Raw genomic sequence first — 24,400 nt, forward strand, 5'->3', positions numbered from 1 at the left:
TGTTATATATATTTATATATACATACACATACAAGGAATGTATTTGCTTTGTTGGATGGCGGTGCATTCATAAACACAGTAAGAGAAATACAATTAAAAAAAAACCTATCTATGTGTATATAGACTTCTTGCACTATTTTTGTATTTGTATTTTTACAGATACAAATATTTGGCCCCATACCTGCAAAGCTATAAATAGGATTATACAGTTAATGCACATTAATGACTTGATGTTAGAATAAAAACAGCCAGTCTTCCAGTTAATATTTCAGTTTAATATATGACAGCAGTGTGCCATGACTTCCTGTTGAACTTCAAGTAAGACATATTCACAGGGGGATGCTGGATGTAAAAAAAAAAACATCATTCTCTAACATCCTCCATCAAACTCCTTCCTTATGTAATATCACATCCTCTCTGACAGACGAGCTAACAGTGTGCTACTTGGACAGGGGCGTTTTCTGCAACCATCACCATGACATATACATATATATATTTATTTAACAGCAATATAATACATCATCTATGTTGCAAAAGTCTGTAACAATATTATCTCTTTTGTTTTTTAAACAGCAGGAATGTAACCATATAAAATGTGCAAATGTTCGCATCCCACACATGGACAAACCCTCATTACGACGTCAAGTAAAACCTCCGCCCTTCATCAAATAACGTTACCTTTTATCGGTTAAAAAAACATGTTTGCTCCACCGTACAGAGCAGTATTATACACAGCTGTGCGTCCTTCAGATATGGGTTGTAATGCCCTCTCCCAGCAGCTGGAGCTTCATGAGTGTTATTAGTTTCTCTGAAGTGTAGTTAAGACTCGGAGGTGTTGTTATCCTGAGAGGAAGCTCGCACCGACGGCAGACGCTCAGCTGCTTCTGCTCGTCCCGCCAGAAACTTATCAAATTCTGAAGAGAGAGAGAAGCAGGGTGAGATCAGAAATCAGAAATGCTTTTGCAACATTTTTGCTTTTTTTCAATGTTTCATAGATCCTTTTTAACTCTACTCTCATTGAATTGTGAAGCACCTTGAGATGTTTTTAAAGTGTGCTATACAAATGAAATGTATGTATGTAAATATTCTTCCTACAGCGGGGATTTATAAACTGTTAGAGTAAAGGGACAGTGTAGATACAAAGGTCAAATAAACGAGTAGGTGGGAAGTTCATAATGCTTTCTGTTCCATATTGTTGTCATATTTATTTTACATTTTCCTCATTTCATCTTTGTTTCTTGTGTGATTTTTGTTTGTAAAGTGACTTTAAATACCTAAAAAAGCGCTATATTAATTAAATGTATTATTACTAGACAAACATATTAAATAAAGAGGCAAGTAAACGTTCATAAAAGCAAATCAAATATGTTAACAAAATAAATAAGTGTTTGTTGTGTGAAATGTTTTTTCTGTAAAGTGAGTTTGAGTACCTAGAAAAGCGCTATATAAATTAGATGTATTATTATTATTATAAGACTAATGAAGCTCAGCGCAAGTTCTTTCAGGAAGACTGTTTCCCACGCTCTCATTCACAATTATCTCGCACTCACTCGTCCTTCAATAAGCAAGGGCGCGTCAAACCCCAGCTAAACCAATCAGTCCCGTCTCATCCCCCACAGCCAGTGGCGGCGCCAGAGTATTTCTGTTGGGTAATCTATGGTAGGGCTAACCCATACAGTGCTGGGGCTCAAGTCTGTATTTGCAATGTAATTACATACACGCTATATCGCCCCCCTTGACAGTGAAACGCCACGCGTGAGGTTTAGATTATTTCCCTGTCTCAATCCAAATGGAACTTTATGAAATAAAACGGCACATTTGTCTTGTAGTAAATAAAAAGGGATCACTGTGAACGTGACGTATGATAGGACACGTTGAAGATCCAATGGGGATACTGAATGGCGGTTCCGATTGATCTCAATCAGTAAGGCATGACGCAGACCCAACGTTTCGTTGCTCTGATTGGCTGTAGGTCTATTCAAATTGCATTTGGAGGCATTTTGATCTGACCGCGGCCGTGCTGATATTATAACGCCAGAGAATTTCCACACCTTTAGTGTATAAAGCTCCCCCACTACTTAGACTATTCCTTGCACCCCTCTTCTAGCATAAGCAGTAATGTGCACTTGTTGTTACAGCAGGATCAGTTTGTGTGTTGTGGACACGACCCGTATATTTTCGCAATCCGTGTTCTCAACATGCTTACTTTAACATCATTTTTCATGGTGGGGCTAAGGTGGGGCTAAGCCATTTCTTGGTATGGCTGTAGCCTACCCCAGCCATACCCTGGCGCCGCCACTGCCCACAGCAATCACAGCACACCCGGCAAACGTTTAAATCTGATATTTTTCTCCCTCGCCAGCATCCTTCAGAGAATCGATGCAACCCACCTCGACCTCCACCTTCACCACCTTCACCTCCTTCACCTCCTCCACCTCCAGTCATCAGATCCAGGGCCAGGCTAGCCCAGAAGAACCCTCATCATGAAGGACCTGAATTCCCCTTCAGCACTTCACCACCACCAGTGTCTAGACCCCGGGGGGGGTTTCTCTTTTCCTAGTCGGCTTCTCCTCCCCCCTAAATCCATCACAGTATGATGGGGTCTAATCTCCAAAATGTATATTACCCCTCGGGCAATAAATATGCTATCAAACTCACGGAATAAGTCTCTCCTGATTGAAACATATTCAATTAAGAGGCAAGCACAAGTTCATTAAAGAAAATCAAATAAGTAAGAACCCATGGTAAATAAATAAAAAATCAGTAAATAAGTATATATAAAAAACTAGTGAAGTAGCAGCTAGTAATGACTTATTATAGATTATAGATTGTATTGATGAGATGGGATAACATTTCAGGAGAAATCACATATGCTGAATTTAAAAACAGGATAATAAAATAGTAAAGTTTAAACCTAAATAATGCATAATGATGTCAACATAAATACATGAGGAGAATAATGTAATTTGAATGGGTCACTGCAAACGTTTGGTAATGACTGATTTGGAGCAGTAAGCAGATATTTTAATAACACAAAATAATAATATGAATACATATATTATGTATCAAGTACTTTTAAAGGAGCTCAAAGATGCTTTACATAGTTATAAAAAAACCTTAGGATCAAACTAATCCTAAACTGATTAGTAACCAAGTCAGTTTTGTCATCTTCAGGGTATATGCAGGAATCCTGAAGTCAAATGTAATCCCTTTTAAGACCTTTTTTAAGACCCTTTCCATACATTTTAAGACCTCATCGCCACTTGGAGTTTTAACCGGTTATATTGGCGACACACTTTACCTCACATTTACTATATACAGTATTGATTGTCCTTCCTCCTTATCTTCCAACCATTTGGACGCAGACTTGCATTTCCCCATAACGATGTTGTTTAACAACCGGCGTAAACGGACCTTCGCGCGCTATCAAGCAGTGAGCGTGCGATGTCCTGTTCAGATGACGTCAAATCCAACGGGATGCCATAAATAAACTACACAGAATCACACTACACACCTACGCAATGATTACATTCAGGCAGACTGTAGAATACAACCTCTTTGGACAATTTATATACTTATTGAAAACAAGCTACAAAATGTAATACCTTGGAAAATGCCCTTTAATACTTTTTAATAGTCTTAATTTTCGCTAAATTGATTTATCAACTTTTAATACTTTTTAAGACCCCGCGGTCACCCTGATCTTAGATAAAAATGTTTAATATAGCAGCAGTCTTTATAAAGTAGATGTTACAAATGTTTCTGGAGAGGTAGTATGTGTGGCACCCATAGGTGGCACCACATGTCCATTTAAGTCCCGAGTGCCACCTATGGGTCAAATGTGTCTTCTATTAAAGCTTCTCTTGAGCTTTTCTAATGATAAATGTCTAAAAATGTGTCTATCGTCAAATAAAAAGAGCCTTACCTTCACTGGTCACTCCGTCTGAATCCTCGTAGTCATCGTACTGTGTCACAAACAGAAAATACATACGTTGCTTTTAATACATATACAACTTGTGAAGTAACAGTAAAATAATTAAGATAATCAGAACACATGAGGCAGTACGGAGACCTTTCAGTCCATTTTAATCAAGTGTTGAATTATCTGCATAGGGGAGGTGATTGTTATGGGATAAAATGAGGTCATACTTGACTCTAATCATCATGGCCGCCTCTATTTGTGATTAAAACCAAACATTATTGGACCTATATTATCCACTTTAGGCTTCAATACTGGCACACAGGGTCAGAATCTTGAGTCTTGTATATAGAATCCATTAGGAGTAATATATAGATACATAAATAAGAGTATATTTATGTACTGATGCAACACCATGTGCATGCATGTGTTCCTATGGTTACAATACGTGTTAAATAGAAACACACGCATGAAATAAATTAACACCTACGCGTTTGTTCAGCAGGATAATCTCCACATATTTACACCGCTGTTATAATTGTTGAAGGGTAAAGGCAATCTCCAGAAGTAAAGAGCTAACGTGGCTAATTCACTTCTCCTTTTTGTGAGATAACATTGTCCTTGCCTTTCCTCTACTGCTGTTTATCTTGTTATGTCTGTTTTAGGAAATATATTATACAATCTATCTGAAAGAAAAGTAAGTGTTGAAATGAACAGGAATGCTCTTTATGTGAATCAAGAATTAAACAGTTGTAGATTTTGTAGATTTACCTCATCCTCCAAATCTAGCCATTTCTCAATATCATCCATCACGGTGTTCTGGTTGATGGGTATCTAAGAAAGAGAGCAGAGCGTTAGAAAGGTCAGAGCAGAAACATATGAACGACTGCTTTAACTTAATGAAAAATACTACAAAACAACCAAAAATCAAACTTAACAACAAAGGAATAACCACATGTTGGGAAGCAAAGCATAGGTATGATGTAGCCCATCAGGCAACCCTAACACTGTCATGCTGAGTGTTGGGCGTCGGCTCTGAGAACATGCAGTCCATTGGGTTTTATCTCTATAGAGCGGTGCAGGGATGACGTATTTTTGTAATCCGACCCAGATTTTAGCATCACAAGGGCTTTTGTTTTGTTTTGATTTTGGTACAATGCAGAAAATAATCTCTACTACAACTAGATCACACGGTCACATGACTTCACGTCACCACTGCTAAACTAAAGGCGGCTAATGTTGGGCTATAACGGAACTACGTCACGGTCACATTTCTGTGTTGGACCCTGAAGGCAGCATCTCTCTGGTTCAATGAGATTTCTCCATGTGATTTTGGATTCACACAGAAAATAATCTCAAATGTTTATGATACTTACATGTTTAGTTCAGCAGGATAATCTCCACATATTAACACCACTTTATGATTTCTGAAGTAAAAAGGTAATGTTGGGCTATAAAGGAACTACAGCACGGTCACATGACTTCACGTCACCACCGCTAAGCTAAAGGAAGCTAATGTTGGGCTATAAAGGAACTACAGCACGGTCACATGACTTCACGTCACCACCGCTAAGCTAAAGGTGGCTAATGTTGGGCTATAAAGGAACTACAGCACGGTCACATGACTTCACGTCACCACCGCTAAGCTAAAGGTGGCTAATGTTGGGCTATAAAGGAACTACAGCACGGTCACATGACTTCACGTCACCACCGCTAAGCTAAAGGAAGCTAATGTTGGGCTATAAAGGAACTACAGCACGGTCACATGACTTCACGTCACCACCGCTAAGCTAAAGGTGGCTAATGTTGGGCTATAAAGGAACTACAGCACGGTCACATGACTTCACGTCACCACCGCTAAGCTAAAGGTGGCTAATGTTGGGCTATAAAGGAACTACAGCACGGTCACATGACTTCACGTCACCACCGCTAAGCTAAAGGTGGCTAATGTTGGGCTATAAAGGAACTACAGCACGGTCACATGACTTCACGTCACAACCGCTAAGCTAAAGGTGGCTAATGTTGGGCTATAAAGGAACTACAGCACAGTCACATGACTTCACGTCACAACCGCTAAGCTAAAGGAGGCTAATGTTCGGCTAAATAATGAAGTTAGAACATGTCTTAAAAACTGAGGGTACTTAGAGACTAATAAATGTCTTAATGGTGACCATTAGCAACCATTAGCTTAGCTTGTTAGTTTAGCTAGGTTTTATGAAAAAAAGCTAACGTAAGGCTATAAATTACATTCAATAAAACCATTGACTTCTAGACAAGTAAGCCCTGATGCTATAATGCTAAGTGATTCTCCGGTTTTTGGACTCATTCCTGCACCACTCTATACAAGAACAACCAAACTTAAAATAAAATGACCCAAATAAAAGCAATCCAGACCACAGCAAAAGTAAATTAAAACCTCACGACCAAACTGAGACACAGAGGAAGGTGTGGAAAGGTGAATCAATGACACATTTTGAAACACAGACGCACCATTCCCCTTTTAATCATCCAATCTAACTTTGGAGAGGAGCTGCTGGAGGCCGGGCTGTCCTCCTTTACGATCAGACATAGAGTTCATTTAGGAGGAAAGAAGTTACTGACAGAGCCACACACACATTGACTCAACCCAGGGGCCATTTATAGGCCAGTGCTGCATCAGGCATTTGATTTATCCACAGGTTTACTTCGAAAAAATATGAGTTGCGCAAAATTCCAGCAAAAAAAGTCATGTTCTTAGAATATTTTTATACGGTTTCTTCCTCATTTTGTGTTTTACGTAATTCCTTAAAGTCAGATTTTGCACAATCATTCCTAGGAACAACTTGAAAAGAAACAAGCTTAGTTTAAATTAGTGTTTTTAAATGCCATTTTATAATATGTTTCTTATTGCTTTTAATGTCTTTCATTTTTGTGAAGCACTTTGAATTGCCTTGTGTTGAAAGGTGCTGTATGAATAAACTTGTCTTACTTTCATTTATCCAGGAGAACAAAGCAGTTTCTTCCTGTTCACACTGGCTGACTAGCAGCTGCTGGAGATCATAGAATTAACCCGCATTTTGTTTATTTATTTGTTTAACCAATTTGCACAGGATTTGTATAATTCCACAACAACACTTTTCTTGCCACTGTTGTTAGGTTGCCATATTGTTTAGATCGGCATCTTAATCTTTTAACAGAGATTTCTCCAGTTGATTTTCCCCCGTAATTTCTAAACAGTTAAATTGTGTTACATCAAATTCACTTCTGTAAACTTTCTGCCATGACACATATACAGTCCTGTTAGCTTTTCTTCCTCAGTCCAATGTGGCCTCTTTTTCTGCATGTTTCTGCATTATGAGCCAACATTTCCAAATAGAAACTTCCATTAAACGCTACAGAAAGTCAGAGAACCATCACTTTGGCAACTGTGAATAATATGTACTGCTGTTAACAGCTTTTTCTTGTTACCTTGGGAATCAGATTGAGATATTTTTAGCAACCGTCTAATTTGATTTCCTTAACCATGAACAAGTAAATGACTAAAGGGAAATCCTTATCAGAAAACCTTTTTGTTCAACCAGCCTTAGGTGAAACTGTACTGTAACTAAAACTTATCTTCAATCATACTAATACACAATTGTATATATTGTAAAATACACATTTTTACATATTTACTGTTATGTGTTATCGTACAATGTAAAATCTAATTCATTGTATCTTTTTATTGCACATTTTTACTATAATTTAAAGAATTTCCCAATTTAGGATTAATAAAGTATCTATCTATCTATCTATCTATCCATCTATCTATCATTTCTTATGTTTACATACATATTTGTACTCTAATTCATGTTTTTATTAAATGTTATTGTAAAATGGAGCAACTGTCATGAAACCCAATTTGTTCCTGGGATAAATATAGTATTCTGGTTTTGATTCATAAAAAAATACAGGTCAAAAAGTGTGTATAATAACATGAACATGCTATCTTTTTACTCTTTTTACTCTCTTGCACACACAATTTGATCAAAGTTTGTTAAGCTAAATCATCAATTTCCACACTGGATTTTTCTTGTGCTCCCAAAGATCTCTTCACATGCAGGAGAAAACGTCACCATGTCAGAGGATAATTCTTGTGACTAAACCTGTTAAAGTGTGAAAGGTGAAACTAAGAGTCTCTTCTTACCGCTGCAGCGCTGTTTATTCTGCCGTCCACTTCACTCTGATCACTGAAACAGGAGATTTGTACATTAGCTGACTGCCAAGTAGGCTAATGAGAAACACTGGCTCCTATCTCTACAAGGAATTAAGAGGGAATGAGCTGGAATTAAACAAATTAAAACGACAACAACTTTGTTAATCCCATTCTTGAGAATTTGCACAAGAACGAGCTGCATGATTGTAAACATCGTCATAGTAAAAATTAGGAGAATTTGATTTGTTATTAAAAAACCTTCCCTTTAGTTCAGTGATTCCCAACTGATGTATCCCCACAGTTGAACTTTAATCAACACCACGAAAAACCACTAGGGTTTTATGTTATTCAAAGCTATGAATCTTAAAAACATGATGTTTTAATAATACTTTTTCATATTATGAAATGACAGTGTTTAGTTTGGTTTGGTTAAGTTTGCATTCATACAGATAACAAACCACTGGGAGTGGCAAAGCTCAAAGTACAAACCATTCATTAGAACGTTTATCTAGTATTTAAATATGTATTAATTACTTTGAGCTAATTTGTCAAAATGTATGTTTAGCTTCCAATTTAAACACTTTAATCCATTACTTTGAGCTAGTTATTTCAACTGTTTTTAATTACTTTTTGCTTGCTAATTTAACAGTTTTTTCCTTATTTTTAGCCAGTTAATTAAACTGTAAATGCATTACTTTTAGCTAGCTACTTTGACCTTTTACTCCTTACTTATAGCTAGCAATTTGTTCTTGACTGCCTGCTAGGGAACTAGTTTTCATGTTCTTTTCAAATAACCTAGGAATCACTGTATAAATAAACCCCCAAAGTAAAATCCTTGCAACTTGTGTTAACTCTTGAAATTGTCAACAGTGTTTCTGTACCTCGGTCTTTGTTGGGTTGAGGCATTTATTCTCGGAGATAATGCGTCATCTGATTCACTTGTACCTGCAAAGAAGAACAGCAATAAGTAACCAGAGCATAGAACAAGAAGAACATATACATACTCTAAACATGTGTGTATTAATACAGGAATACTTACTGAGTCTCGCCATCTGACTGGACACACTGTCGGCTTTTGAGAGGCTGAACGAGCTGTCGTTTGTAACGGATGCAACGCCGGACTCAGGCGTCAAATCGAAGTCTGATGTGAGGTTGACGTATGTGTGACTCTGAGGGACAAAAAGTGAAAGTCCATGATGCAAATTTGTTCTAAAAACTAAGAGTATTGAGCTGTAAATACAAATAACATCCAACTCAAATATTACTGCCATGTTCTTTACCTTCTCTGCTGTGTTGTGTCCATTTGGTATTCGTCTCTCAAACCTGTAAACACCAGAAAGAAATTATTCCACGACATTTTGAAACAATTTTTGTACTTTTTACTCCATTACTTTTAACTGACAGCTTTAGTTACTTTACAGATTCAGACTAATAGCTAACACAGACATATGAACCATAAACAAATAGACTGACATATAATTGTATGTTAAGTAATTAAAATAAGCTTCATATTTACCAACTGTAATGAACATGTTAATGCATTAATAATCATAATCCAGTCATTTAATATATATGATTTGGAAATGGGCTATTACGCTTAACAAGTACTTTTATTTTTGGTACTTTAAGTAGATTTAGTTCCCAATGCTTTTTTACTTATACTTAAGTAAGATTTTGAATGACTTTTACTTGTAACAGAGTATTTTTTATTTAGTACTGCAACTTTAACTTGAGTCAAAAACCTTCATCCACTGCTGCAAATGGCAAAATACAACCTGTTGAAATATTAAAGGTCCCCTATTATACTGTTTTTCATCAATATATTATAGGTCTCAGATATATACAGAACCTGTCTCTGATTGGCTGAAACACCAAACAGATCATTGCAGCATCCCATAATCCCCTCTGTTTCAGCCCTGTTTCAAAAGTGCTGATTCTCTAAAAAGAACACAATGGTGCTCTAGGAAGAGATTCAAGTGATAAGGTGGGGGGGGGGGGGGGGGGGTTACCTTGGTTGGTGATTGGCTAATGGTTACACAAGACAAAAAAACCTTATGACATCATAAGGTGGCCAAAATCTGATCAGCTCATTTTCAGACAGGTTTTTATATAAATGGATCAGGACAAAAAGAGAGCGAATCTTTTTTCCTGAAACTTTCAGAGTCTCTTTACACAGAGGGGACACATGTTTATGTATAAAAGTGGATTTTGCATAATAGGTGACCTTTAAAACCCTCTTGTTTTCTATACAAATAACATAGTACTTGAAGGTATTGAACCTCTGGTAGCGGGTGAAGGCGGTGTTCATCTCGTCGTTGGCTGCCAGCAGTTCTTCGATCAGCTTTTCCTCGCTGAGCCGCGGTACCACCTTCACAATCCTGTCCTGCATTTCCTTACACACTGTATATAACTGCTAATGACACAACCAGACAAACAATGTGTGGGCAGGGGTTTGAGGGGCCGATGGTTCACAAAATGCATAAAGTACGAGATCAGTTAAGGGTAAGGCACTCTCTGTCGCTCAACATCACTGGAAGGAAATTAGTATCTGGCATAACATACTTCACATTGATAAATATAAAGAAGTTAGTATTATTACAATAATTTGCTCATATAATGAATTGACAGAGTTTAGTTTGCAAGCATACAGATAACATCCCACAAGAAGTAGCAGAAGCTCAAAGTTTAAACTATTTATCCTTTGCTTTTATCTACTATTCAAATATGACTTTCATTCAAGATATTCATTAACGCCTTTACTTGCTTGTTCTAATAATGTATGCCTTACTTTGAGCTACTATTAAAGTATTTGCTCATTACTTTTAGCTAACTTGTCAAAAAGGTATTTAATCCCTTTTATATAATAAAATATAGGTATTTAGTTAATTATTTCATTTGTTAGATAATTACTTTAGCTAGTTATTTAAGTGTTCATTGATTACATTTAGCTTAGCATTTTCACTTTTAATGTCTAACTATTTCTACTTTTATCTAACTGTGTCAACCATTAATCCATTATTTTTAGCTAGCTATTATATCATCTGTTAATAGTACATTAGCTTAGCATTTCCACTGTTAAATCATAACCTCTAGCTACCTATTTTAACAGTTTTTTCATTACTTTAAGCTAACTATTTTAACTATACATTCGTAACTTTTAGCTAACTATGTCAACTGTCTACTCTAAGCATTAGTCTACTTAGCTGTTTATTCCTTAGCCATTAGCTAACTATGTCAACTGTTTAATCATTAGCCTACTTAGCTGTTTATTCCTTAGCCATTAGCTAGCTATGTCAACTGTTTAATCATTAGCCTACTTAGCTGTTTATTCCTTAGCCATTAGCTAACTATGTCAACTGTTTATTCCTTAGCCTACTTAGCTAACTTATTACAACTGTTTATTCCTTAGCCATTAGCTAGCTATGTCAACTGTTTAATCATTAGCCTACTTAGCTGTTTATTCCTTAGCCATTAGCTAGCTATGTCAACTGTTTAATCATTAGCCTACTTAGCTGTTTATTCCTTAGCCATTAGCTAACTATGTCAACTGTTTATTCCTTAGCCTACTTAGCTAACTTATTACAACTGTTTATTCATTAGCCTACTTAGCTAAATATTTCAAATGTTTATTCATGAGCCTTCTTAGCTAACTTATTCAACCGTTTATTCATTAGCCTACTTAGCTAACTATTTCAACAGATAATTCAATACTTTGAGCTAGCTTTTTCAACTGTATTAGCATACCTTTAGCTTTACCTAATTCAGCTGTTCAATCATTATTTTTAACTAACTATTTTAGGTGTTAAGTCATGTAGCTCAACATGACTAACAGGAATGTGTTGCATAGCATACTTCACGTGAATAGTCCTTTTTTGGTCATGTTTTTTTACCTCCAGGAGCTCCATGTCTGCTTGCTTCACAGTGACAGGATCCATCTGACTCATCATATCTGACATCATGGTCAGGTTGGTATGCACCACTCCCAGCTCCACCTTCAGCTGCTTGATCTGCACAATCAATAACAAGTATTTCATTTTAAGAGCAAATATTGATATTTGATAAGTGTCTGACAGGAAATGTGAATAGGGCTCCACAATTGGGAAAAGTATGATTATTTAAAATCATATTTCGATTACAATATATGCACGTTTGATCAGTTTTGCATAATTATTCGTACTATGCTTAAAAGATATATAAAAATGATCATAGTGGGATTCTTTTAAGAGGATCTATACCACAGAAGGAGATCTCTGCAGCTCAAAATAGTATTTTATAGCACATACATATATCACTTATTCTATGTATTTAATATGATGTATTCTATAGTATAGATACTCCGTAGATTTGTATATTTTATCTTCCATTTTCTTATATGTGTTACTCTTATGCAATGCCTTGTAAATATGCTGCTGTTAAAAAAACATTTCCCAAATAAAGTAACTAAAACCTAAACTAATATTTAGCATTCAACAAATACTGTGCTTCCTTTGTTTTGAATAATGCACGAGTCCATACTGTGATAACATTTTGATTAATTGTGCAGCCGTAGTCATGCAACCACATTTAACCAAACATGGCAAAAAGACCAGTTATTGATAGGAAAACAGAGTGCAGTTTAAAAGCTGAAAGCAGTGTTTCGGATGCAGGAGGAGCGTCACCTGGCTGGGAGTCAGAGCATTGTTGCTCTCGAGGGCCAGCTTTAGCTCGGAGCACTGAGGAGAGATGAGCGGAGGTTTGGAAGAGAGGAGCGTAGTGACAGCAGCACCGTTCACAGGAGCAGTCTAAAGCACAGAAACACAAAGAAACCCCAAGGAAAAATCACCAAAGAGGACAGAAAGCAACCCAAATATCAGCACCAGACATACCTGGACCTTCTTTTAGGGCTTGGATGGTTATGTTCACACTAACTAACTGATTTTTACTTGAATTTCTTATGTTTACTGTTGGGAAAATTCTGAATGTACCCTTCCAATATGAGAGTCCACATGATAACAAAGGTATCCCAAGTGTAGCTGTGTACATGACAGGATGTATGATTACCTAGAAGAGCATCAGGACTGTTTGAGGCATATGATAGCTATGTGATTAACATGATGATTCAGCCTCTATGGAGATAGACACATGACAAGCATGCTCATTTCTGACATGGAGCTAATCTGAAGTAAACATTGAATACTGCTTTCTATTCCTCCATCTTGTGACTGTGTAACTCCCTCTCTTGGATATCAGCATGTGAAGGACACTGTTCAGGAACTAGTTGATGCTCTGTATGTGATGACTACTTCCATTCTGGAGAGGATCACAAATACATGGATCCTGAGATTGAAGCTCAAACCGGTGACCAGTGAGATTTAGCTATTTCCACACTGGATTGTTCTAGTGCTCCCAAAGATCCCTCCACATGCACAGCAAGCCAAATATCAGCACCAGCCATGCTTATACCTTTTTTTTTAGGGCTTGGATGGTCATGGTTCACACTTAGTGACGTGCAGTTGCTCGAGATTATAGATTAAATCTGCAGTTTATTTGGCTAATTTTCACAGGATTTGTAGCACCCACAACAACACATTTTTGTCACGGTCAAGTTGATTTTTCCTTTATTTCTTGCCACATTAGTTGTGTCAGTGCTAGTAACATTTGGAACAAGTTAAAATAAAGTTTACTCTCCAAATATTTATCAAGAAGTGTGAGCTTTTTTTCCCTCTGTCCAATTTGGCCTTTCATTCCTGGACATTAAGAGTCTACGTTTTTTAACTTTGGAAAATAATATTTTCCCTTTAACACAAAAAGATTGTCTTGGGTCTTTAGAATATATTGATAACTAAATGTTTCTTGTTTTTTTTTTGAGATGTTGGATGTAACTGTCTCAAACTAAATAGCCTTTAATCAAATCCTTCACCAAAACGTCTCTGAGCTAGTGACCACAGGTAATTCTGTATTGTAACTTTAGCTCACTGACAGCACTACTTTGCCTCAAACTTTCTCCTCCATCCTATACATTAAACATCTCAATAATTGCACAATACCATGAAGATCTCTATTGTGACCATGTTACTCTGTGCACATTTAAACTTTTACTCAACGTTAGTAACAATGCGATGAGTGCAGTATGATATAGTATTTCATAGATCTGCAAAAGCTACAAAAAAGTGGTCCAAATTGTCCCTTGACAGGCACAGTCTGCCAAACAAAGGCACTGAAACTAAAATACCCGAAAGAAAAACGACCAAAGGTGACGGGTAGCTACCCAGATATCAGCACCAGACATGCTTATACCTTTTTGTAGGGCTTGGAACACCAAAAAATGGTCTTGGGTCTTTAGAATTTATTGATAATGTAATTTTGCTTGTTTTTTTTAACCCAATGAATCAGTTTGAGATGTTGCATGCAACTGTCTTAAACTAAAATGTCTTAATCAAATCATTCACCAAACGGTAATTCTGTATTGTAACTTAAAGGTGGGGTAGGTAAGTTTGAGAAACGGCTCGAGATACACTTTTTGTTATATTCCATGGAATGCTCTTAATATCCCGATAGCAATGAATATCTGAAGTGCTTTGACAAAAAATCCATAAAAACATGTCATCTGTGGAAGCCGTAGTGCTGTAAAAAGTACGACCAATTATTTTAGCCGGGCCTGTGCACAAATTTATCTCGTGCCCTCATTGGTCATGTGCGCGTTCGTGTGTGTTGGAGGAGGGGCTCTATAAGGAAGTGGCAGATTTTCTCCGGTTGTGTATTTTCAAATTCTAGCGATCTCGAGCTGGTTTCTCAAACTTACCTACCCCACCTTTAAGATTGTAACTTTCATAGATTTGCAAAAGCTACAAAAATGTGATCCCAATGGTCCTTTCACAGGAAAAGTCGAAGGCACTGAAACAAAAAGACCCGAAAGAAAAACGACCGCAGATGACAGGCAGCGACCCAGATATCAGCACCAGGCATGCTTGTACCTTTTTGGGATCTTGTTCAGGCGAGTACCCGTCCAGCTCCGTCATGGGGAACTCCAGCCCCTTCCTGCGCAGGTCCTCGTACACCGACACCACGCCCGTCAGGTCTGGAGAGCTGCGAAACGCATCCGCCCACGCCTGGAGGAGGAAACCACAGATATTATCAGAGAATAAACAAACGTGACCACACCAAGACTCATTACAATACAACAACCCTGATGTGTTTTTACAGGGTGCCGCAGGGTTGCCAAACACGTTAGGTGGCATTTCTTTTTACATGTACGATGCTGAGCAATGATCTGCAACCTGTGTTGTTTTAAAGCTGGGTGGAATTAGCAAGCCAACACTAGCCAACTAGCAAACTGTCACACTCATGCTAGCAAAAAGCTAGCATGAGTGTGCTTTTTCCACATGAGTCAAACAAAGTTATCACTCCTGTAGGGATAGGACCATAATCTGAATACTTTATTTATCCAAGCATAACAAGGTAAAGTAAAATAAAAATATATAACAAATTAAATACAAGTATTATTATAAAAATAAGAGTTAAAAGTAAAAATATGCAATAAAATTAAAATATTTATGTAAACATAAGAATTTAAAATAAAGATGTGCAATAACAATATGAAATTAAATACAATAGGGAAAAATATATGTATATAAAAATGTGAAGTTAAAGCAAAAATACACAATAAACAGATAATAGAAAAATGTGAAAAAAAAATCTAATAAAATACAAATGTTCATATAAACATAGAAGTAAAAATGTGCACATTGTACTACAATATATAACAACAATGAATATGTAAAAATACATACATTTATTAGTATTAATAAAGCTATGTGTAGCGCAGTATTAACACTATTTAATAATTATGAGTCACAGAGGGTGAGGTAATTACAGTCGAGCAACCTGACCGCACCAAGACTCATTACAAAACAATAACCCTGATTATTTTCCCATGTTGCCTCAGTGTTGCCTAACGTGTTGTGCAGCATTTCCTCCTACCTGCACGATGCTGAGCACGCGGTCGTGGACGACTAACGGAGGGTTGTTCCTCGGGATGATCGCTCGCACCAACACGCCCTCCACAAAATCCCTGGTCGTCACCAGGATGTGGAACCTGTAGCCGCAGTTCTTCACACACGTCTCCAGGACCTGACGCGCAGAACAAGTTATATTTTACAACTCAAACGATACGATACGATACGATCAAGTCTGAAATGTGACTTGCATCACAGCAGCTCCATGTGCAACATCAATATAGACAGATATCAAGACACAATACACGAAAAACAAACAACAAACATTTAACATAACGGCACGATCAGTGAGAGAAAACATGCTCAAAGAGCCTTCAGCGTGCATTTGATCTGGATTCAGCTCTGTGTTTACTGTGAGGATTGACTGGAGCACAAAGGATGCTTCACTCCGACTTTATTGAATTGCGGGACCCTGAGAACATTAACTCAAGTACCATACTTAAGTACTATATTGACATACTTGTACTTTACTTGTGTTTTTCCATTTTACGCTGCTTTACACTTTTAAACCACTACATTTCAGGGGCAAATATCCTACCTTTTACTCCACTACATACATTAATATCTACTTTTTACTTATAAAAACCAATAATATGCCAATGATATAATGTAAAAAGGCTCTTTCATGTATTCGTTAGAAAGAAAAACAGCTAGCGTAATTTTATTTAATAAAACAATCGTGTGAATATAACCATTATATAGGCTGTATAACCTGTGCAAGTATTAAACTAATACTAAAAACACATACTGTAATATATATTGTATATTTCAATAGTCTGGTTTTTATTTTGTCTTGTGTATATTTACATATGTTTTTCTATTTTATTTCATCTAATTATATCTTTGTATTTTCAGAACTTTGGGAAAACGTATTCTGATTCTGATTATGCATACTTTGAGTACTTTTTTTATTTCAACCTTACATACATTTAGCTGATTAATCTTTTGTACTTCTACCCATTTAACACTATGAATTACTTGTAGAGTATTTTAAGTATTTCGCACTCACCGTGAGCGTCAGCATGACCTCCTTGAAGTTCTTGTTTCCCATAATCCTTTTCTTTAAGGCTCTGACGGCGTCCTTAGGTCTGTCAATCAGAAACATGTTCAACAGTCAGAGGCATGAAACACACACACACACACACAGACAAAGACGACACACACACACACACACACACAAAAACACACAGATGACAGACGACACACAAACACAGATGACACACAGATGACACACAGACACACAAACGGACATAGATGACAGACAGACAGACAGACAGACAGACAGACAGACAGACAGACAGACAGACAGACAGACAGACATACAGACGACAGACACAGACACACATACAGATGACACACACAGATGACACACAGACACACACACACACACACCCTTCCTCTGCGCTGTTGATGGCATCACAGATCTCCATGTTGAGGGTCCAGTCGTCTGACGGCAGGCTGGAGTTGGTCGCACTCTCTGTGAAAAATAGAGGAAAATACAATGTTTAAAATATTAAACTGTACTAAAATGAATAGTGTAGTAATTACAGTTGAATCATAAATAAATCAAACCACTTCCTTTATTATTATGTACCTATTTATGCTCAATGTGTCAAAATATTGGTTCTAATTGGTCGTACGTTTAAATATTTAGATCCCATGAAAAAAGCCGACTTTTTTATAAATAATAAAAGTAAGTAATTAGAAAAATGACACATATATTGTGTTTAATAAGTGTATGACTGCTGTTTTTTTCTTATATATATATATAATGAAACATGTGCAAAATACAGTGTACTAGCTATAGTTTGAGAAGAAAAACTCACATTTCAGCCAAACAGTTTGACCTATTTTGTAGATTTTATATATTTGTGATACGAAACGCTTGGTACATATTTATCACAACACAGTAATCATTTCTCCTCAGCATTACACTTGTAATTGCTACAGTACAGTGCGTTTCCTGATGTGTAGATATTGTGTTATATTTATGTAGAAATGTACAGATTACGAGTAATAACAGGATCTCTACCATGATTAAATCTGCCCATCTATTCATTCAAATGACTAACTCTCAATTTCCATAATCTCTTATCACACACACATGCAGTCATTAAGCTACAGTTGGACGTGCATCTAATTTAGGTCAGGAGGATATGGCCCACTTTAAACAGACAGAATAACAACCAATCAAATCGCGCCTCACCTCACCTAAGCCCCGCCCCCTTACACATCATTGGTTAGCGGTCGCGACAATCAAACAGAAACCCGTTGCTACACTACTTGGGTAATAAATGCACCTTAAATTCATAAAAACACGTTTTATCAGGTGTATTTAAAACATGTTAATGACTAATTATAAGAGGAGAAGAAGCCTACGTGTCCTCAGCGGGATGCATCCGGTGAAGGTGACAAAGCCTGCAGGATTTGGGTGTTTTTTAAGCCTAAAATGTGAATGAATTATGGCGGTATTTAAAATAACTCACCTATCCGCTGACCCACCGGCGTGCTGAAGGGATTCCCCAGTAGAAACTCCATGTTGAGGCCGAAGAGAAGCAGCCTTTCCCCGGTGTAAGTGCACCGACCTGCCTCTCTCTCTCTCTGCCGCTGCGCAACACCCAGCTCTGCGTCATCTTTAAAGAGACAGCAGCAGGCTGGAGCTGGAGGGGAATCAATTAAATTCAAAACTATTATTGTCATATGATATGCACATAAGCTACAGCAGGGGTGTCCAAACTTTTTTCACCGAGGGCCACATACAGAAAAATATACGAAGGGCTGGGCCAGTCACTAGAGACCTCATAAATTCAGTTACAGGTCAGCAAACTCAATCAAATGTAGGTCAATTATGCTTGTTACTTGAAAATGCTTTAAGAAACAAAACAGCCTTCATCACAGCTCTCCATAGGGTTTCATTTATTTTGTTGGCAGCTCATTCCTTAAAACAGGAGCCTCATTTTGCTTATATCTGAGTACTTCTACTTTCACTAAAGTACAAGATCTGAGTACTTCTACTTTCACTAATGTACAAGATCTGATTACTTCTACTTTCACTAATGTACAAGATCTGATTACTTCTACTTTTACACAAGTACAAGATCTGAGTACTTCCACCTCTGGCTACATCATAGTTTGGCAATAAAGTCCCAGGCTCTTGCAACATACATTATATTTAAGACAAGAAATTGAACAAAAATGATGTCATATAAATTATTATTTTATATATATAATGAAGTTAACTTTATTCATGTCCAATTATGTTCATGTAAAATTGAATACGGTATTGTTTTTGGGTTGCTGTTAACTTCTAGTACATTTCTAGTTGCAGAGCTTTCAACTACATCACATGGTTTGACTTATTCTTAACTAGCTGTTTCCAAAAATCTCAACTTTAACAACTTTTTAAAACATCCTTAAAGTGCTCAGAATAATGGAAGCTTGGACAGACTTTGTGTTGTGAGGCTCTCGGCCACTTGGGTGCACTGTTTGATCTCACATTTTCAAAGGATTCAAAGACTTTAATTGATCATATGCACAATAGCGACAGCGGTGCAAAAGAGATAATAAGGGAAGTTCAGGACCTTCAAGTCTCTGGGATGGTGAATTCATTCATACAAAAAGGGTTAGCACAAAAACAATATTGTCCTCTGTAACCTGTCAGTACCCTGTTATGTATTATGCATGTTTTTTTAAATGTATAAACATTAATAGTTTGAATTGGCATTTCAAGAATTGTAAGCCAATTGTTGATTGTTTTCAATGATTTTATCTAACTTTTAATTTTGTTATATGTATTAAAACATTTATTTGTTAAGGGTGATTTGGAAACACCTGTCCTGGGTCTACAGATATAAAATAGCCTCTTGACACCTCACCCCAAATTGCTCCTGTGGGGATTAACAGTACTGAGTGTATGAAAGTCACTTTGGGTAAAAGCGTCTAACATGTGTCATGTCATGTAATGTCCATCATCATGTTCGGTCACATGACAGACTGTAAAGGGTTTTTGGTTTAAAAAATAGCGTCTGACTTCAATTGCATCAAACTGTTAAGGTATAGCAAACATTGCAAGACATTTAGCATACAGTATTTTACATTACAGGCAGAAAAATAGGCTAATGTTTAAAATAAGGATCAAATCTTTATGGTAAATGGTCTGTACTTATATAGCGTTTTATCAGTTCTCTTCGACCCCTCAAAGCTCTTTACATACTACGAGTCATTCAACAATTCACACCTCATTCATGCAGAGCAGTACAACTTGCCCTAGGGAAGCTAACACACACACACACACACACACACACACACACACACACACACACACACACACACACACACACACACACACACACACACACACACACACACACACACACACACACACACACACACACACACACACACACACACACACACACACACACACACACACACACACACACACACACACACACACACCCCGTTGGCCATGGGGAGCACCTCAGGGTTCAGTATCTTGCCCAAGGACACATCGACATGTTGACTGCACGGGCTGGGATCGAACCAACAACCTTCTGATTGAAAGACACACACTCCCTCGCAGCCACAGTGTGAAATGCATCAGAGGTTAAACTAAATGTTGAATCTTTCTGCATTCCTTCACAGCACATTTCACCTTCTAATGGTATTTTTGACTTTCCCTCCTCCCCCCTTTATTTCAACCTTTTGTAACTCTGCTTTTGTTTCCCTCTCTTAGTTTTCAGTGGCTGACATGAACTCCCACAAAGACCTTTTATTTACTTTCCCTGGAGACCAAATACTGAGGGCTTCTTTGCATGTACAGCAGCATGTACAGCAGCATACTGTACAGCTCCAGGGTTATTAAACGCTTTCAGGAGAGCCGCAGCTGTAAAAATCACAAAGTCTTTAATTGGCGAAGCTCGATATCGCCTTTCCAGGGACTGTTAACCGTCTGAGCCGCATCTTCACAAGCATCCAATTAGAGAGGGTTGGCAGAAACGTGTCTGCATTCACAGTGTGTAGCTCCCTGATTAGTCTCCTCAAACTGCTAATTAAATACAGAGCGCTTCAGTCTGTTTATCTGCAGCCAGCTGTGGCCTTTATCATCGGCCATGAGGAGGAAACGCCAAACATTACTGCAGGAGAAGAAGAAGAGAGCTGGAGGAAGTACTCAGATTTAAAGAGACCCTATTCTGCTTTTTGGGGTCCCCTTTCCTGTAGTGGTGGCTTAATTCACAAATGTCCTAAAACGCTTCCATTGGACTCCTTTCTTTAACATAACATAGTAACATCGCTATATGTAAAAATCACGCTCCTATTGGCTAGCGCTCCAACACATTGTACATCAGGGGTATTCAACTAAAATTCAACGAGGTCCAGTTAGAGAAAATCTCCCCATGCAAAGGTCCGGAACTTCAAAATGTCTAAGTTGCTTTATGAATTAGTGTGATATATTGAAGTAGCCTGCAGCTGTATCAACGTCTGCATGTAATCAACAACTGACTGCCAATCAAATAAAGAAAGTACAATTAATAAACAACAATATTTATTGTCAATTAACATTGAACTATGTACAGTAAAATACTGTGGATATGTGTAATGTTCCTCTCTGGCTGCATTTAAAAATAAAATAGAGAAAATAAATAAAATAGCTTTGTTAACCGTTTCACATCATGACTTAACAGTTTCAGACGATTATAGAACAATATCAGTCTTTACACATCATAACAATTGAACAGTTTTAAAGTTTCTCTTTCTTTCCCTCTTATATTGCAGTCCCTCACTCACTTTGTTTAATTCAGTGCGAGAATTGAGCTTGAGTTTGTCCTGCCAGGAGTTTAAATCTGGGCAGAAATGGTGTCAGGGCCATTCTCATACACACATGCAGGTGCTCATTGGTTAGCCTCGGTTAGCCTGCGCTGGAACGATATTTATTTTTTGTGACCTCAGTTCTGACTTGAGAGGGAATGTTTGGTCAAACACTTTGTGTTTTGTCTCGTAGTGGCGTTTTGGCACTTTTAATGAGCGCCACGGTCTCTGAACAAATGAGACACACTGGTTCTGTGCTCCCAGTGGGCAGGATGAACATGAATGAGTCCGTCCACTCTGTTCTCACTGTCCACTTTCCTCTTCGTGGAGAGCGCCATGTGTAATTATTTGTCTCTCCCTGTCTGCCGCTAACACGCCTGTTCACTCTCCTCTCCGTCTTCTCTCCCTGTATCGCTAATTATTCTCTTCACTCACTTTCCTCTCCTCTTCTATCTGCCGCTCTCTCGTCTCTTCTTCTGTGTTTCTCTCCCTGTATCGCTCACTCGTCTCTTTCGCCCCCTGTCGGCAGCGGTTAAAATAGAATCGCCCCGTCAAAATTGAAATCCCCTATTAATGTATTGATTATAGGTCCGGGTCCGTATAGGTCGGCGTCTGGGTCCGGATCCGGACCGCGGTCCGCCTGTTGCCGACCCCTGTTGTACATGATAGGCTAAGGAGCGGGACATCTCTAAGCAGTTGACCAATCACAACAGAGCCGGCCAGCTAACCAATCAGAGCAGACTGGGCTCTGGTTTCAGACAGAGGGTGAAAAGAGGGGCTGCATTACAGGCAGTATGAGGAAAAGACTGAGTATTATTCAGACAAAAAAATATGTGTTTTTGCTGCATCTCTCCTGTATGAGTCATCTGTGGCTGCAGTCTGCACTGTTTTGTGTGTGTGTGTGTGTGTGTGGTGTGTGTGTGAGGTGATGGCAGGCAGCTGAGGTAAGTTGTGTGGAACTGAAACCATCTGGTTTTCTCCTCACCACAATGAACAATCAAAACATCCCAAAACACACACACACTCGCACACACACACACACACACACACACACACACACACACACACACACACACACACACACACACACACACACACACACACACACACACACACACACACACACACACACACACACACACACACACACACACCCGTTGTCATGGCAGTGACACAGGATGCTGGTCGATATTTAAGTCCTGCTTTCCACCTGTGTCTATAGAATAGATATGATGATATATGCACAGCAGCTGCATTTACAACATCCACAAGGACGAATATTAACACATGATATGGGAAACATACAATTAACATAAACGTAAAATCACTATAGAAACATGTTCAAGACGGTAGTTTCAGACAAAAAATCTGTGTACCCTAAAAATGGAGCAGCAATAAAAGCCTTTATTGAAGCAGCATTGCAAAGATGACAAAACATTTACATCAAAATAATACAAATATAAATAAAGTTGCATTATTTTGATGATAAAATATTTTAAGAAAGCAGACTGTAAGGCATTATACTTAACGGCTACATATGAATCAGGCAATCAAGACTTTGGTTTGAATTATGGTATGTTCCCTTTTTGTCAACATCTGATGAAAGTAAAAGGCTCTCAGCTGCTTTCCTTTCCTAATAAAATGATCTTCTTACATTACCTCAATATACGGCATTTCTCCTCCGATTTTCCTCCTAATTTAACTATTTTCTGGACCAACAATTACCTGGATGATGAAATGATGAAAGCATCAGTCTTAATAATACCCATAATACTCTGCTTACAGTACTACAGCAGGTGTAGTTTCTGCCCTTATTCACATCTTAATATATCACAATGAGCAGCCATACTAATATCTAATTACTTTAATTAGACAGAAAGCAGCATCAGTTTAGCCAGACATCTTCCCCTCTGCAATATATAAATGCAGTATTTCACAGAATCACATAATATACTATAAATATACATCTTTCATGTTACATTTATACAAGCATATGAAGATAAATGCAGATAATCTTTACGGCAGACATACAGCATATACATGTAAACACTAGGGAGGCTCAAATGTGCGTCCATACACACACACACACACACAAACACACACACACACACACACACACACACACACACACACACACACACACACACCCACCCACACACACACACACACACACACACACACACACACACATACATACCATGTATACATCACTTCAGGGGACATTACATTGACTTACATGCATTTCCTGGAGACTTATCCTAACCTTAACCATAACCAACACATGCCTTACCCTTACCCTAACCCTAACGAAGTCTTCACCGTAAAATTAATGATTCCCCTTATGGGGACCTCCATTATGTCCCCATAAGGGAAGCCAGTCCCCACACGTGATTATGTAAACAGATTTAGGTCCCCACAAGGATGGTAATGCTAGGCCACACAGACATACACATATTTTCTTTCCAGATCTCAAAGGATGCCCGTTTCTCTGTTCTCTCTCTTATC

The 24,400-nt window shown here is 37.8% G+C and overlaps 1 protein-coding gene across 6 annotated transcripts; it reads right to left on the reverse strand.

Annotated features, from left to right (window-relative positions):
* Positions 1-254: 254 nt before the first annotated feature.
* Positions 255-18,692, reverse strand: tom1 (target of myb1 membrane trafficking protein). Of its 6 annotated transcripts, none has more exons than XM_034127164.1 (15): positions 18,574-18,692; positions 17,480-17,564; positions 17,097-17,175; positions 16,053-16,202; positions 15,047-15,181; positions 12,752-12,805; positions 11,984-12,100; positions 10,373-10,506; positions 9,374-9,416; positions 9,133-9,262; positions 8,975-9,038; positions 8,085-8,127; positions 4,691-4,753; positions 3,926-3,977; positions 255-914 (listed from the first exon to the last, which is right to left on the reverse strand). In XM_034127164.1, exons 1-15 carry the CDS (start codon positions 18,623-18,625, stop codon positions 820-822), a joined length of 1,296 nt encoding a protein of 431 aa, XP_033983055.1. In that variant the 5' UTR covers positions 18,626-18,692; the 3' UTR covers positions 255-819. The 6 variants fall into 6 exon arrangements, with proteins under 6 accessions (XP_033983055.1, XP_033983057.1, XP_033983052.1 ...); XM_034127166.1 differs by having other exon boundaries at positions 3,926-3,965; positions 10,373-10,503; positions 12,752-12,874; XM_034127161.1 differs by having other exon boundaries at positions 10,373-10,503; positions 12,752-12,874.
* Positions 18,693-24,400: the final 5,708 nt, after the last annotated feature.

The sequence above is a fragment of the Trematomus bernacchii genome, unplaced genomic scaffold (assembly GCF_902827165.1).
Source record: "Trematomus bernacchii unplaced genomic scaffold, fTreBer1.1, whole genome shotgun sequence".
Taxonomy (NCBI): Eukaryota; Metazoa; Chordata; class Actinopteri; order Perciformes; family Nototheniidae; genus Trematomus; species Trematomus bernacchii.